Raw genomic sequence first — 15,953 nt, forward strand, 5'->3', positions numbered from 1 at the left:
TGAGGAGTCTGCAAACTCCACACTTAAGTCCAGTCCTGTTTGGGAGTCAAGCCTAATACCTTATTGTTATGAGGTATGTTGGCCTAATTGTTCTCTTTGGAACATATGCCAAAAATATTACACTTTCACCAGCTTTAGCTCTGGTTTGATCCAAGTTTCGTCCTGATGCAGATTTGGTTTTGTCCTGATCTAGTCCAGGATTAGTTTAGTCCCAGTTTTGATATGGTGTGCAAATGTGGATGCACTCTCAACACTTCTTTCACTAATATCAGACCTACAATTACTTAACTGTAGAGGACAAATCACACAGGGCTACAATAATGATATGAATCCATCTAAGTTCAGTTAGATGGATTCACTGTCATCGTCTGTGGAAGTGACTGGAGCCGTACGTGTCCCATTAGCGCCGCTGCGTGTCCCGTGGCGTGGCTCTGGCCCTGCGTGGACGTCCCTCAGGGTGGCGTGGGGCCCGGGGCTACAGGCCTGAAGAAGCGGCGAGTCCAACCACGTCCAGATGTTGCTCTGCATTAGGCTCTGACGGGTTGTCATGTCGACCCACGCTACCACACACTTCCATCACGTCCCATCTGCTGCCAACACCTCCTCCGGGACCAGGACGAGGCAGGGAGGGGTGGGGCATGTCATGGCGCTCCATCGCAATGAGGAGACATAATTAATGTGATCTGTATATGGCGTAGGTGACATTACAGGCAGAAGAGACGCGTCAAGTTTGTGCTCATTTCAAATTTTGCCACTGAAATTATGCCACCACTATTTTCCTCTTCACTTTCCTGCCTTGACCATTTCCTGAATGTCTCTACCCACTCTCTTCCACTTGGTTGTCCTGTCAAACAAAGCTTTTGGAGGGGGAAAAAAAAGTAAATTAATATGTTTATTTTATTCAGTGTATGTGAACCTATTATCCTAAATGAAAGCTATGTCTATTTGTTTTAATGCCTGAACTTAATAATATGTAACATAGGCTACATTTTTTATAAAGGGTGATAAGGATAAAATTGATTGTTGTTGACATTTGTGTACTTGAAAATATTACAAGCTTGGTGCATTTTATAAATTATGTTCTCTGCCATGACCCACTTAGCCTCTTATTTATGGACTCACTTTTTTTGAGAGAACAGCTTGATATATGGCGCCACCTTGTGTCCATGGAGTATAACAGCAAGCACAGAGCAGCTTTTGAAAGCAGGCCATGTCGTGGCCATTAGTATGGATAGATGTAATTACAACTGGTAGTGCAGTCAAGAGCCTCTCCTCTATGTGTACTTACATCAAGGACATAAGATCCAGCCAGTGCCCCGTAGAAGTCTATGTGCTTCTACTTTGAAATGCTTAGGTAGCTAAATAAATATAATTAAGATCAAATATCTTCAAGGAGAGACTCTCCAAGGAGCAAAAGACTTAAACTGTTATTTCAAATGCACAAAAGTAATTCATTTTCTTCTAGATCTACTGTTGACTTTTTCTGGTTTTCAGTCCAATAAACAAACAAACCAAAATTAAAGCATACAAGACGAAAACAATGGAGGATGTGGTGCGGAAAAATCATTTTATTTAGTCTGGGAAACATACTCTTGTTATTTGATTATTTGTCAGATAGAAAAACACAATAGCTTTTCAAAATAAAAGCAATGTCTATTTAATTTATTATAATATTTATGCTTTTTAAAACACACTTAAATAAATATTTTTTGTTTCTTTTGGGTTTTTTTTATATTTTACAAAAACATACAATGACCATAAGAACAGTTGAGAGAACAACACTGATTTAAGGACACTCTAGATGCCACAATTAATATAGCAAAACCCAAATACCTTTACATAAGTGATCTGTGTTCACACCACTATGACAGGTACCAAGAAAACTGCAGGGTTTTTAAGTTACTACAGGTCCTGAAATATATTAGGTAGTATCACACGCACGCAGAGCACAGACTTGAGCTTAAGACAAGTGAACAAAATGAACAGAAAGTCCCAGTTGAAATTTGTTCTTAGTACCAATAAAGCAATCAATACACAAGAAGCCAGAGTAAACTGCAGTAAGAAAGTACTTCTGAATACTGAAGAGTGGTGCTTACATTTGGATGGCTGTTTGGTATGATTATTATTGTATATATTTAATAAGACATATTGTGGCTGCTGAAATTCATCAAATCACTGTGCACCTTTGCCTGAGTTTGAAAAGGTAACAGAACAGATAATAATAACATTCAACTGACCTATGTATGCAGGTATGAATCTATGTGAATGTATCTATGACAAAAAATATGGCTCTGGAGTTAAAGGTGCACTGTGCAACTTTTCTGCTGTTATTGCGTTGCCTGAAATGTTCCATGGTATGACATTAAACATATTCATCTAATATTTATCCATTATGGTTGTTTCTAGTGCTCAGAAATACAATAATTCCTTCTGTGAATAAGGGCACCTTTCCATAGATCTGAAATGTAATGTAACGTAGTGGTGTAACCTGCTCGTCTTCCTCACAATAGATGGGATTAAGCTATACTGTGGAACATTCTAGACAAAGCAATAACATTTCTATAGAGACAAGCAGGTGGTGGACACTCTGCTAGAAATGTTACACAGTGTACCTTTGAGCTATTTGAACATACTGCAATTGTCAGTTTTTGTATAAAGACTAAAGCTGTTTACAAATTTAGTATTAAAAATAATACCTGCACCTCATTGTTCAAAGTACTGAAATGGGACCCCTCAAACGCAGTAACCCCTGTTGCTCTTTGACCTAGCTGAAACGAACTTGTAAAGCAGAACAGCCGAAAGCTAATACTGAAGCTAATGCAACATTGATGGATAGTATCTCACCAGACAGGTAAACAAGATCTGTCCAGAGTAACCATGAGTGCCTCTTGGTGGCAGAGGAGTTTTTCTGTTTGAAGCTACTGCATTTAAAAGGGTGAATTTAAATGTTTGGCAATATGTAAGAGATAGATAGGAGGAGGGACTGGTTTGGATCAGTGGAGCAGGAAATAGGGCAGCGTGGTATCATGACAGACAACAGCATCGAGTCCCTGTGTTATTAATAGACTAAAGCAGCAGGTGTTGCCAGTCTATTGCTCACCGCCAATTATAAAGGCCCGCAGGTGTACCCAGCCAATCAGCAACCGGAACCAACTACAGCTATCGCACAATTTCAAAGGGGTTTTCTTAGACAAAATGCTAGTAAAACTTGCATAATATTAGGTCAGCTCTGAGCATCTATAAAAACCTCCAAAAAAGAAGTGAATATGTAGGTTAAAGGAATGTAGATCAGTGTGAAATATGGAATAGGGTCAAGTCTATCTCAAGTTTAAAAATGAAAGTACCAAACAGGAGCTGACTTCTTATTAGGAGTGGTAAGCTTTAAGTGGATGATAAATTACCTGCAGTTGTTTTTCTAGGATGTTCCACCCTCACATATTCTTAAAGGGCTCAGAAACATTCATCCTGTCTTTGTTCTTCTAAAATCAGCGGTTTCGTTCCTTGCACTGACTGCAAACTAAAAAGAATCATTTTGTACAAATCAAATCCTGAATGAAAAGTGACACTTTTAAAACACACAAAAATGCAAACTCGCATATCAATATCAATGTGTTCATATAAGTATAAGTATAAGTACTTTCCTTAGAAATAATAGCCAATTTAAAGTTTGATGGGATTAGTAGAAAGTTATTGCTTTGCCTAGAATGTTCCACAATATGGCATTAAACATTGTTGTTGCTGCATTGTTTCAATTTGTGTTTTTATTGCTAAAAAACAAATTGAAAAACATGCTGTGAGTAGTATAATGCCATACTACCATACCATACTGTGGGAACAAGGTGGAGACTCCACCCAAAAAATTACATTGTACACCTTTAATATTATTATTCAGCAATTGCACTTGTGTGTGTTTTGTTTTAATACACATTTTAGAGTGCCTATACTAATTTAGAATAGGGATTGTAGTTAAAACCTTTGAGCTTATGTCACAAACTCATTAGTAAAACACCTTGTTCAAAAACATTATATTTAAGGAGGTATTTTTCATCACGATAGCTTAGTTTTGCCCGGTTTGGTTTGAGTAAAGCAGCATTGCAATGGTACAAAAGCATGTGTATTCCTTGTAGCCATTTAACAAAACACACATCAACACTCAAAAGGCCTAGAAGAAGAAGAAATAGAGCAATGGGTACTGACTAGTAAAGCTCAACAACAAGCTGTGGTCAGTAGCACCATCTGGACATCATTTTCAGACATTTTCACACAAAAAAAAATATAAAATTATTCATTACTGTAACGTGTTGCCTCATTAACTTTCTTAACACTATTATTGCTACATCAATACAGTGTACTTCATCAAAGTTTCATCGGTGGACACAAACAATCCCAGTGTAAGGGCTGCTAGCATCCTTTAGCCCACTTGTAAAGGTATAGTTAGCAGGTTAATTTGATACTCACTGTGTACTACAACAAATAGTGTAGTACCGCAGTATCTGTTAGTACTTCTCGAGTTACTCTCTCGTTTACAGTACTCAAGTTTCGGCTATCCCTGACTTGTCCTCAGGTTAACAAAGTCACCCATAAGACCCATGGGTAGGTGCCTGTCCATCCATTGGTTTAACTCTGACTCTAAACAATGGAAACTGTATAGTACTGTGCCCAACAAGTGAAGAGATGTGATTCAGAAATTATCCAGTAATAGAGCAAAGGGTTATTTCTGGTGGTGTGTTTTAAGATAATTTAGAGATATTATTTTTAATAATAATAATGCTGTACAATTATACATTCACTTTTCAGTCACATTGCAGAAAGCTTCTCCTGACTATTGCTGCAATTTTGCACTTGAAGCATCTTCGTCCACAGTCAAACTCACAACCACAGTAACAGATCAAGTCATAGTGGGTGAGGTGTTTTGCTGAAGGACTCAAAACAAACTCAAAAAGAGTGGGAATCAAACTGCGAAATTCCAGTTATTGGACAATCCTTATACCTCGAGATCTGACTATACTATAATAATTTCCAGCAGGTTTTACACTGACTTCCTGGCCAACAAAAACTACCAAAATTTTATGAAATACTCCCAAGTCTTTTCATAAATAGAGCTTTGATAAGATTTGTGTGTATCGCCATCACCAACATCTGCCTAATCAGAGGTTTTGTCAGCAGTTTGTCAACTGTGCAATGGCTCAATGAACAAAACTGTCAAGATCCAATGTACAACTGTCAACACATGATGACGTTCTTCTCTGGCTATTCCATCTGCTTTCATTCAAAAAGAAAAGTTTTGATATGATATTTAATGTTATTAGACTTGGATCAAACTTTGGATGAACTTTCCTTTGCTTTTTGACATTTGCAGTTTTTTTCCCCACAGTGAAGCATGGGATGGCGAGGTCCCCTGGGTAAACCGCCCATACAATTTAAAAAATGACTCAGCTATCTCTGACACAGGAATCCACCCATTGCTTTAAAATGTCAAGACACATGTTTCTTTGGGACTGTCAAAATACATCTGAGTGTTCTTAAAATCTGACATTTTTCTTAATTACATTCTGTTTCGTAGCAACTCCATACCTCTTCCCCACACCTTAAGGCTTTCTGGGCTGGTTCAGTCTAGACTTTTATTACAGATTAAGGGATCTTCTTGCCGCCAAATCTTTATCTTTTTGTCTTCAATAATGAGTACTGTGTTTTGGCGAGGGAGGTGCGTCAGATGCGCCCATTGCCGTAGGAACTGCCCCTGCGCCCGGACTGTGGGTGGGAGGAGTAGTGGAGCTCTGCGGTGGAGAAGGAGGAGGAGTTTGATGATGAAGAGGAGGAGGTCAGTCCACAGGCTTCACAGGCCAGAGCCAGCTGCCTCAGGGCGTCGAGAGAGTCCATCTTTGCCCCACGCAGCAGATCACACTGGCCCTACCCAAAGCACACAGGAGATAAAAAGTATATAGTACATAACTATAACAGACAATTAACCATACAAGGACATTTTTTTTTTTTTTTTACAGAACTCTGGGACGCTACAATCCCGAATGTTGAAATTCCATCATCCATGGTATTCAGTGCTTATTGGTGGAACCTACTCTCCATTTTGTCCCCTGTGACTCCCCTGTGTGATAATATGCAAAACTAAAATATGCAGACTATATTATAAAATAGGTTGTTTTTGGTTACATGTTGTTGATTGTGGTGGTTTTGTTTTCTCCTTTCTCCATTTGTATATACCTGAAATATTGAAGAATGAAATCAAGTATTTCCAAAAGTATTTCAAAGCTAAACGTTACCTTGAGCACTGTGATGTTCCAAGTGAAGCTCTCCACAGCCTTATTCAGTTTACGCCCCTTTAGTCCCTCTTTCTCCCCAAGACGAGAAAGATCCTCGTGAAAGTCCATTCCTGTAAATATAAATCAGTTTTGTATTTGTTCTATATTAATACCAAGTAACAAGTCAGCTAAGAGAGGTGTACCTTCAGTGTTTATAGTTAAAAGGCAAATCAAATATTTACAAAGAAGGGACCCAACTCCTGACATTTACATTGGCTCAGAAAGGTCAGGAGTTATCTAAGCTCTTCAGGAGACTAAACACATACAATGGACTGTTTGTGTACACCCTATTTGACCACCATTTATACTAAAATACATCCATTTCATCCCAGTGCTCTTTCTTTTCTTATAAAAACACCCATCTCCCATTTAGCCTGAAATGCCATAGCTCCACTTATGATGCTGCTGCAGATTTGTTGTGACAGTGAAGCAGAGATCAGAGGCCAGTGCTGCTCACCTTCTTTCTGCACCTGAGCGACCCTGTCCTGGAGACTGTCTGCGCTTTCAATCAGCTGCTTCTGGGCCGCGATCATCTGCAACATAAACAATAAACTCGCATTCGTGTTCAAACTTTTTTTTTATTTTTTGACATAGTAGTTAAGTTATTTGTTTTGCTATTTAGTTTATTTATTATGCAAAATGGCATATATTATTTGCTGATCATTTGAAAGATGGTACAAAATGTGCAAACATGAAAAAAGTGAATGAATATTTTGAAAAATAACTATTATCTAAAATATCATCAATTCACATAAACATTTCAAATGCCAAATTTCAAATTCAAGAGATAAAACTCTTTCCATGAGTAACTGAAATGTAACACAATAAGTAAGCTGAATCATAACAAGCTGTACCATAAAGTCAGGTCATAGTTGATTTGATTGGAAAAGTTTGGGCACTTTGTGGTAAAGGACAAGTAGTATTGAGAGGCCATATAGACAATATTTTTTATACAGTAAAATTTTATCAAATGTTAGTATTCTCAATATATTCATTCATTTTATTTGTATTTATTTGAGCAACATACATATATATATATATATATATATATATATATATATATATATATATATATATATATATATATATATATATATATAATACAGTAAACATGGAAAATTGAGAACTTTGAAACAGCTAGCACATAACTTCAAATGAAAGACACACAGAGACATTAGTGACTCCAGGGCAGTGGAGTTGGAGATATTCTGGTGGTGAGTATGCGATGACTAAGCTCTGTGTGTTCAGAGGGATCACACTGTGCTGCTGAGGTCTCAACACTGACACAGCCTCAGATCTGCAGGGTCAAACTCAAGCACCATCGTCTGATATGTGCTACGGGGAGGGGGTCTAATGCAGGATCTGATGGAGTGGGAGGAAAGCAGGACTTCTGTGTGTGTGGGAGAGTGGGAGAGTGGCAGTGGTTTCATAGTGAAGTGTCTCAATGTGGATCTGTGTAGGTGCAGGAACAACATGTAACATGTAACAGTCAACATGAGCCTCTAAGCAAAGGTAAAATATGAGATTCAATATTACTGGCACACATGGATAGCTGCGGGTATAATTTATGATGGATTAAAGAAAAAAAATTGCCTGCAATATTACTTTGTATGTACTGAAAGTATATATCTTCACAACAAATCCATCACCACATTCAAACTGAGAGATGCATGACACTAAAATATTATGTAGCACCATGTATGTACAGCCTCCTCCTGCTTACTGACCGTGTCATAGGCAGTGAGTAGCTTCTTGGTGGGCTCGGGGAGGTTGATCTGGGCCTCCAGACAGGGGTACCCCTCCTTCAGCACCATGCATGCCCCCATGGTGCCCTCAGAGGTCTGCAGCCGCGTGGCCAGGCTCTGGATGCACTGCTTCAGTTTGGCCACTGTGGGGAGCCCACACTGCTCTTTGAAACTGGCCGTGGTGCTCTGGAAATGTGACAGGGAGAAATAAATAGTGGTGGATCAGATGTACAGTTGTAGATGAGCGCTGAGCAGAGTCAAAAAGGGTGACATACACTGACCTCCCTCTCATCTGCGGTCTTTCTCTTGAATTAAATCAATATGGCTGTCAGTGCCGCTTTTAATCCACTGAAATCAGACTTAGCTTAAGCGCATTTGGCAAGAGACGAGAGACAATATAGCTCAAATCTGAACCAGAAAATCGGAGAGAGCTGTTTTTCTCTGAAGCAGGTGTTTCAAAATGCAAAACAGAGTCACAGCAAAGCACTCCTGCTCTTTTAGAAAATAACTCATTTTGAGCTGTCATTGGGGGAAATTAAGTTTTGCATTTTTCAGACATAAACAGTGATCAGAAAGCGGTTCAGAATGCTGTTGTGTGCCACCTGGGACATCTGGAGCAGCCATAATGGAGCTCCACCTGTGGGAACTACATGTTTAAAATGGGAGTGTGTAAACGACTTTAAGCAATGGGCCCAATGAATCATAACAGACTGTGGCAGATGAACCCACAGCTGGACCACAGGGATGAAGGGAGGGGCAGGTCCAGCTCATTGGCAAAGGACAAACACATGGGAGCAGACTATGCACAGTCTGTGAATGAAAGAGTTGTGTTTTTCAGTGGATCAGGTTTGGACCAAATGGCTTGTAAAAATACACCTTCACTTTAGAGATGCATACATAATATTATTATTTTATATGAACTAATTTTTCTAAATCAGGTCTGAAATGAGAATAAACCATGGATAGATTGGTTATACATAAAGATTGATCAAAAAGACCAAAGCATAAATACATTTGTCTCAGTAAAACAGATATTAAAACTGCAGAGGACCTTGTGTACCACCAGAAGCAGCAAGCATTTTAAGTATTGTATGAAATGTGAACACAATGCCTAACAGCCTTTGTCTACATATGTCAAACTCTTGTCCTAAAAGGCATCACTGGAGCGCTCTCAACAACCACTTCCACAACCAATCAGGACTGTAAGGTGCAAGCAGCCATTTCTGACCCCATAACTGTCTACAGCCTTTGGTTTCCAGGCAACAAACCGGAGCAACACGTGCTATCAATCTAGCTACATGATTTAAGCGGCTGCATAAGTCAACTATATACCCCAGTTCTTCTTGATTAAACTATTCTGTAGGGCTGGACGGTGTATGGCAAAATTATTAATCATGTTTTCTCACTTGCATTGATCAATCAGGATTTTTCTTTTTGACTAAAAACAAACAAAAACATATGGCTTTCAGTGGCTAGTTCACATGCACCACAAAATCTGAGTTATGGACCTTAAGATTCCTTAAATGACATGCAAACATCTATAATGAGTGATCAGAGGGACCATGATCAGGAAGAAATCAGATGCTATTGTTGTTTTTATGTCTTTTTAGTATATCTTGTAACTGAAAAAAATCTAAAAAATAATCAGATTTTGGGAGTGCATGTAACCGCATCTATTGTTAATTTCATGAATTTTATGAAGATAGAATAGATTTCTTCCTCCAAAGTCTTAACTCCACACCACATTCTTTTACTGACTGTGGATTGGCTGCAGACATCTCAAGTTCAAAGCCCCAAGCTGATGAATGGACTGATCACCCTCAGTTTGAATTTGACATTTTTGTTATTAAATGCATAGCCTTGCTACATAGGAATCTGTTAAGGCCAGGGTCAGGCTTTCAAAACAGAAATATATATAAATCCATGTGATGAAAAAAATACATATGATTTCTACTCAGCAATGTCAATATTTAGAGCTGAACTGGTGGGTGCAGTATGACCAGACCTTTATAGATGCTTTATAATCCACCTCCACTTTTCTTCTTCCTCTCATCTCTGTCAATGGCTTTCCTCCTACAGCAGTCTATATTTTTATTCAGTGGCAGAATCTGATTTCTGCAGCACATTCAAAACAAATTACATACAAGATTGAGAGACCCCAGTTACTCGCCTATGTCTTTAGTTTAGCTTTTTGCATGATTTAGATTTACATTATAGCTTTACTCAAATATGTAGTCATGAGGGCCACTTACTTGCCCAATACACTGGATAGCATGTTTTTTAACCCAGCTATCAAGTCGACCCTTAACTTCTTCTGCAATTTGGGCACTTTAGATAAATGCACACTGAGCACTGCGAACAGGAACATTGCACAAGAGCTGCAGTTTTGGAGATGCTCTGACCCATTTATTTGGCCATCCAAAAAGCTCTGTCCACTTAATGCCCCAAATAAGGCGACCAACAATAGGTCTCACAATGCATTTTTAGTGTTTTTATTTAATCTTTCAGGGGTCATAATGTGGATCAGGTCAGTGTATTTTAAAGTATTACATCATTGTTTGTCTAAGCCCCAATCATTGTACATTAATAATCATTTCATATCTTCCAAACTACTACAGAAAGGATAACCTGTGGATTATGAGGTACATTATAAAACAATAGCATGTTTTTTTCTATCTCAGATTATTAAAAGATTTAAAGGTCAAATTTCTGACCTCTTAGAACATGCCATTAATACCACATAAAGCTTTCAAAGAGTTATATGGAATTTTGAAATACTTTTTTACATCTTAGTTTATCTGTGCATATATCTTTTTCTTTAATCATTTCAAGTTTGGTTAGAGCAATAATCTGACTCAATGGCATCGGCATCTGATCAATATTGATATACGTACCATTGTCTTCCTTGGTATTGTATTGAAAGAAAAATGACTAGCAGTGATGTAATGTAAACCGTCTTTACCTGAGCCTCCTCCCGTAGATCCGCTGCCTCTTTCAGCAGACCGCCGGCTGGTTTGAAGGCCTCGTCTAACACCTTGATTCCCGTGTGCCTAAGGGTGACGTACTCTCTCCCTCTGCGTGCCACCCGTCTCACAGACAAGCCCCTCCGCTGAGCCTTGCCCCCGCCCCTCCTGTTGGTCACGGCCACATGCACAAACAGACTGGAGTGTGGTAAGGGTTCACCCGCCAAACCCAGCAGGGGCACGTTGCGGTACCCAGGCTGAAGGCACTCGAACGCCACTGTGTACTGCCCAATAAAATCATCACCAATGTAGTCATCGTCCAATACTACGAAGCGCAGCAAGGCAAGCTCTGGCATGTTCACCTGGACACAAGAGGGCAAAACAGATCACATATTTCAGTAAAAAAAAATCAGGGGTCACCTTGCATTTAAAGGGCCTATATTATGCTGTATTTTGATATATGTTATATAAGTTTGATATATGTTATGACGTTCCTTATCAAATACATACCTGAAGTTGTGTTTTGTCTCATTCACACAACCCCTAAATATTTAGGTTGAGTTCGTCAGAAAACATTCTGATGATCCACCTTGTGCTGTCATGTGGGAATACATGAAGTATTCCATTGTGTTTTTAAACTCCATACACCTTCACTAGGATCATGTAGATATTTTCAGCCCTGGAAAAGTCGATCTCTACTGGACTATAGGTAAAAGGCATCTGTTAATTTGAAAACTAAATTATATCACAAGATGATACATTTGGAGCTTTGGAAATGTAGACAAGCTAATAAAAAAGCATTACTCAAGCATGTGTGACTGAAACAAAACACGACTCCAAGTTATGTTTTTGATGAGGTAAGAACATTCTACATGACTAAAAGCTCTAATTTCTAACAAACACAAAATTCTTCATGCTATGGATAAACTTGATCAGTTACTGTGTATTGACATAAAATCAAACAGCATGACAACAAAGACATCAATTTGTTCAGCATTTTTCTACATATCTTTCATTCAGATGTGGTCCATATCCAGTGTTGGGAAATAACTAAACACATGTACCTAAAATACCTCTACAGCAATCGTTCCCAAACTCTGTAGAGCCGCAGCCCCCCCTATTTATTCGAAAATTGTACAGAGCAGATTTCCACCACACGTGACATCACACAGGACGGCCCTTAGTACGGCCAGTAATCAGTCCAGCAGTCCGGTACAGGCTTCTGGTTGCATGGGCAGAGTTTTAAATGAGGATACCTGTTAGACCAATCACACTGCTCCTCATATGTCCCTCATATGTTTTTTTTTTTTTTTTTAAACACGCATCCTTGCTAGTACCATAGTCTCTTCATAGACCTGACTCTTCTGGTGTTGAGTCTAAAACCTGCTTGTATGCCTGATGATGTCCTTAATTTGCCTTTTAACTTTCCAATGAATGGCACAAAACTCATCTATCTCCAAAGAGAATGTTCGAGAGTTCAGCTTTAACTTTTGATCTCCATGGAAACATGTAGGTGTCATGCCCACCACCAAAAATCTTACCCAGTCCTACATCAATGAATTCAAGTTTTTTCTGAACAATGATTTTGTTGGTTCTAAAAACAACCTATTTTCCATCTACCAATTCAGGAGAAAATCACATGCATATGTAGTGCGTCCCACCACACTAGGCACAACACAGGGGCTCATTTGGTCTCATTATCTGGGCTTTTAAAACTTTAATGTTTCGTCACCTGTGGAGGTGCCAGTGCTCCAACCGCTTGTGTTGACTGTCTGCATTATTCATATGCTCTTCATTTCAAATTACCAAGTCAGCTCTTATTAGGGGAAAAGATGCACTTGATTAAATGTTTATTGCAGTATGCAGGATCAATTAGTCACAATATTCATATAATAACACTCACTCTTATGCAGTGTCACTCACGGGGCTACTGGATGATGAAATTGAAGATAACAGTAAGATATCATTTTAGCTCACACCTCCCAGTTAATATTGAGCTGAACAGTTGTGAATGGAAAACACAGTGAGTGGGTAGACAAATGTTCTTTGTGTGCTGGCTCTTGCATGATAATTCTCTTGTACAAATAACAATAACAGTAGTCACGTGTAAATAAATTAGGATACTGTGGAAAATAATTTATGTAGTCATACATTATAGATCTTGTGTTATTATACAGTTACATTTCGGACTGCAACCATCAGAAAACACAAGAGTATTTCCATTCATTCTGGGTAAATGGTGAAAACGGGAGGGACATCCAATAATATAAGCTTATACCAAATCAGTATGCAAATCACTGCACAATGCAAGACAGATGAATTGCTGTGACCATTTCAGGCTCTGTAAGTTTAACTTTGATCATAACACTATCTTAATAATGTCTTCTGATATATTACTGCATCTGTTTTGATTAAGTAACTGAAATACATTTGCATCTTTACATTTTGCACAATGCCAAAGTGGTCAGCATGTCCCTCAGAGCAAGAAAGTCAACATCTAAATTGACAATTTCCTCTCAAATTGAGACCAAACATGCACAAAGCCAGTGCTCGCAGTATTATGATTGCTACAGAAATAGAAATGTTGTTCTAACATAGGGGTGTCCTGTATTAAGATTACACACTTTAAGCGTTCACTTATGTAATCTAAAGGGAACTTAATTATTTCAACTTATAGCTGAAAATAGAAAGTAAGAGGAGTAATTTCCTTCCCTGAGCTGGACTGTGCGTGTTTATGTTGAATGCTTCCATGGCCATATGAAGTCCTAAGGCTGCCAGGAAATCAGCTACAGCAGCGAGGCTCAGATATTTTCTCACGCATATTGAGATTTTTCAGTTTGCATGTGTCTGCATATGTTCCACGCATCTGCTTTGGATAACCCAGGGCAACAAGTGCAGCACTATAGCCGTAAACATCCAACTCCCATTGAAAATAAATGAATTGTTTTGATTCTGCACAGTGCTCAAATTCAAGAGTTTCTTTGCAAACAGCAGCTGTATTGGAGGAAGGACACTACTGACAACAAGAAATACACAACAGTAATCAGCTTTGTCCATGATTTTTCTGTTTTTTCTAAGTCTGCTCTACTTACTTGAAGGTTGTGTAGAGACAGAAGTATATAGACTGTATTGCCTGGTTGTCATTTCTTCTTGATTGTGCTGAAGAAAGACAACACAATGGCATGTGGATACTAAAGATTCTTATTTTTGTTGAACTGTTTTCTTTTAGATGTTACAGTAATGGATCATATTAATTTCTATCTCTTTCTGCTCTAACCTCTCTCCTTCTACAAGAATATTTACAATAATCGCACTTTGTTTACATGTACAAACCATCAGTCTGACATCTCTGATTTTATCTCAAAAACACAATACACTCTGATACCTACTCCCAGAAATAAATAACATTTTCAACTCAGCCTCTTGTTTATTGCCCAGTGCTAATAATAGCAATAATATCATGAGATTATGAAAATACATTATGCTTTGCCTGAATGTAACTTGTAAGAAACATGTCCAACTATCTGATCTAGACCTTAGTTGGCCTTTAGGCTACAGACTGAGGAGGACATTACAACAGTATCTTCAAACTTGTGGGTTGTCAGTGAGGCAGTGATGCTGAGACGTGTCATGCATGGTTATCCAAGTGCACAGCTCCCTCAGCGTGACAACAAATGTTCACTCTGAAGTTCCCCCTTGTTCAGCTATATGTGCAGAACTGCTTTGAACAGTTAATTAAATCATGTTCAAGGCAACTGCTTTTCTTAAAGGCAATAAATTAAATCTTAGATCTCTCCTGTGTCTAGTCTACCCAGCCTATCAGTGGGAACATTTATATAGGAAGTAAAATTAGATTACTAGTAGGCCTTTCATGATATCAAATTTTGAAGCATGATAAGCCGATAAGTCATTATCGTGACAGGACTAATTACTAAAATAAGCACATTAAGATTTACTTTTTGGAGAGATCTGGGCAGCAGTCGAAGGCGGGGGCCTCGACGACCGGATCTCCGGACATGGAGACTAGCTCTGGGGACATGGAATGTCACCTCGCTGGGGGGAAAGGAGCCTGAGCTTGTGCGGGAGGTTGAGCGTTACCGACTAGATATAGTCAGCCTCACCTCCACGCACAGTTTGGGCTCTGGAACCCAACTCCTTGAGAGGGGCTGGACTCTCCATTTCTCTGGCGTTGGCCACGGGGAGCGGCGGCGAGCTGGTGTGGGCCTGCTCATTGCCCCACAGCTCAGCCGCTTTGTTTTGGAGTTCACCCCGGTGAACGAGAGGGTCGCGTCCCTGCGCCTTCGGGTCGGGGACAGGACTCTCACTGTGGTGTCGGCCTATGGGCCGAACAGCAGTGCTGAGTACCCGGGCTTCTTGGAGTCCTTGTGTGGGGTACTAGACAGTGCACCGACCGGGGACTCCGTTGTTCTCCTGGGGGACTTCAACGCCCACGTGGGCAAGGACAGTGACACTTGGAGAGGGGTGATTGGGAGGAACGGCCTCCCCGATCTGAACCCGAGCGGTGTTTTGTTATTGGACTTCTGTGCTAGTCACGGTTTGTCCATAACGAACACCATGTTCGAGCACAAGGGTGTCCATAAGTGCACGTGGCACCAGGACACCCTAGGCCGGAGGTCGATGATCGACTTTGTAGTCGTGTCATCTGATCTCCGGCCGCGTGTCTTGGACACTCGGGTGAAGAGAGGGGCTGAGCTGTCAACTGATCACCACCTGGTTGTGAGTTGGGTTCGCTGGCGGAGGAGGAAGCTGGAAAGACCTGCCAGGCCCAAGCGTGTAGTGAGGGTCTGTTGGGAACGTCTGGAGGAGCCCTCTGTCAGAGGGACTTTCAACTCGCACCTCCGGGAGGACTTCTCCCGGATTCCGGGGGAGGCTGGAGATATGGAGTCCGAGTGGGCTTCATTCTCGGC

General features: G+C 39.8%; 1 protein-coding gene across 1 annotated transcript in view; it reads right to left on the bottom strand.

Moving 5' to 3' along the window:
• Positions 1-1,550: 1,550 nt before the first annotated feature.
• The window catches only part of plcl1 (phospholipase C like 1), an 86,015-nt gene continuing 71,612 nt past the window's right edge, over positions 1,551-15,953 (bottom strand). The window contains exons 8-12 of the mRNA XM_055166023.1: positions 11,025-11,387; positions 8,045-8,248; positions 6,775-6,850; positions 6,279-6,388; positions 1,551-5,910 (exon numbers count right to left, since the gene is read on the bottom strand). Of these exons, the coding sequence (XP_055021998.1) occupies positions 5,710-5,910; positions 6,279-6,388; positions 6,775-6,850; positions 8,045-8,248; positions 11,025-11,387 (954 nt within the window). The 3' untranslated portion in view covers positions 1,551-5,709. The remainder of the gene's footprint in view (positions 5,911-6,278; positions 6,389-6,774; positions 6,851-8,044; positions 8,249-11,024; positions 11,388-15,953) is intronic.

The sequence above is a fragment of the Boleophthalmus pectinirostris genome, unplaced genomic scaffold, assembly GCF_026225935.1.
Source record: "Boleophthalmus pectinirostris isolate CB_2022bp ecotype Guang Dong unplaced genomic scaffold, ASM2622593v1 HiC_scaffold_1, whole genome shotgun sequence".
NCBI classification, from domain to species: Eukaryota; Metazoa; Chordata; class Actinopteri; order Gobiiformes; family Gobiidae; genus Boleophthalmus; species Boleophthalmus pectinirostris.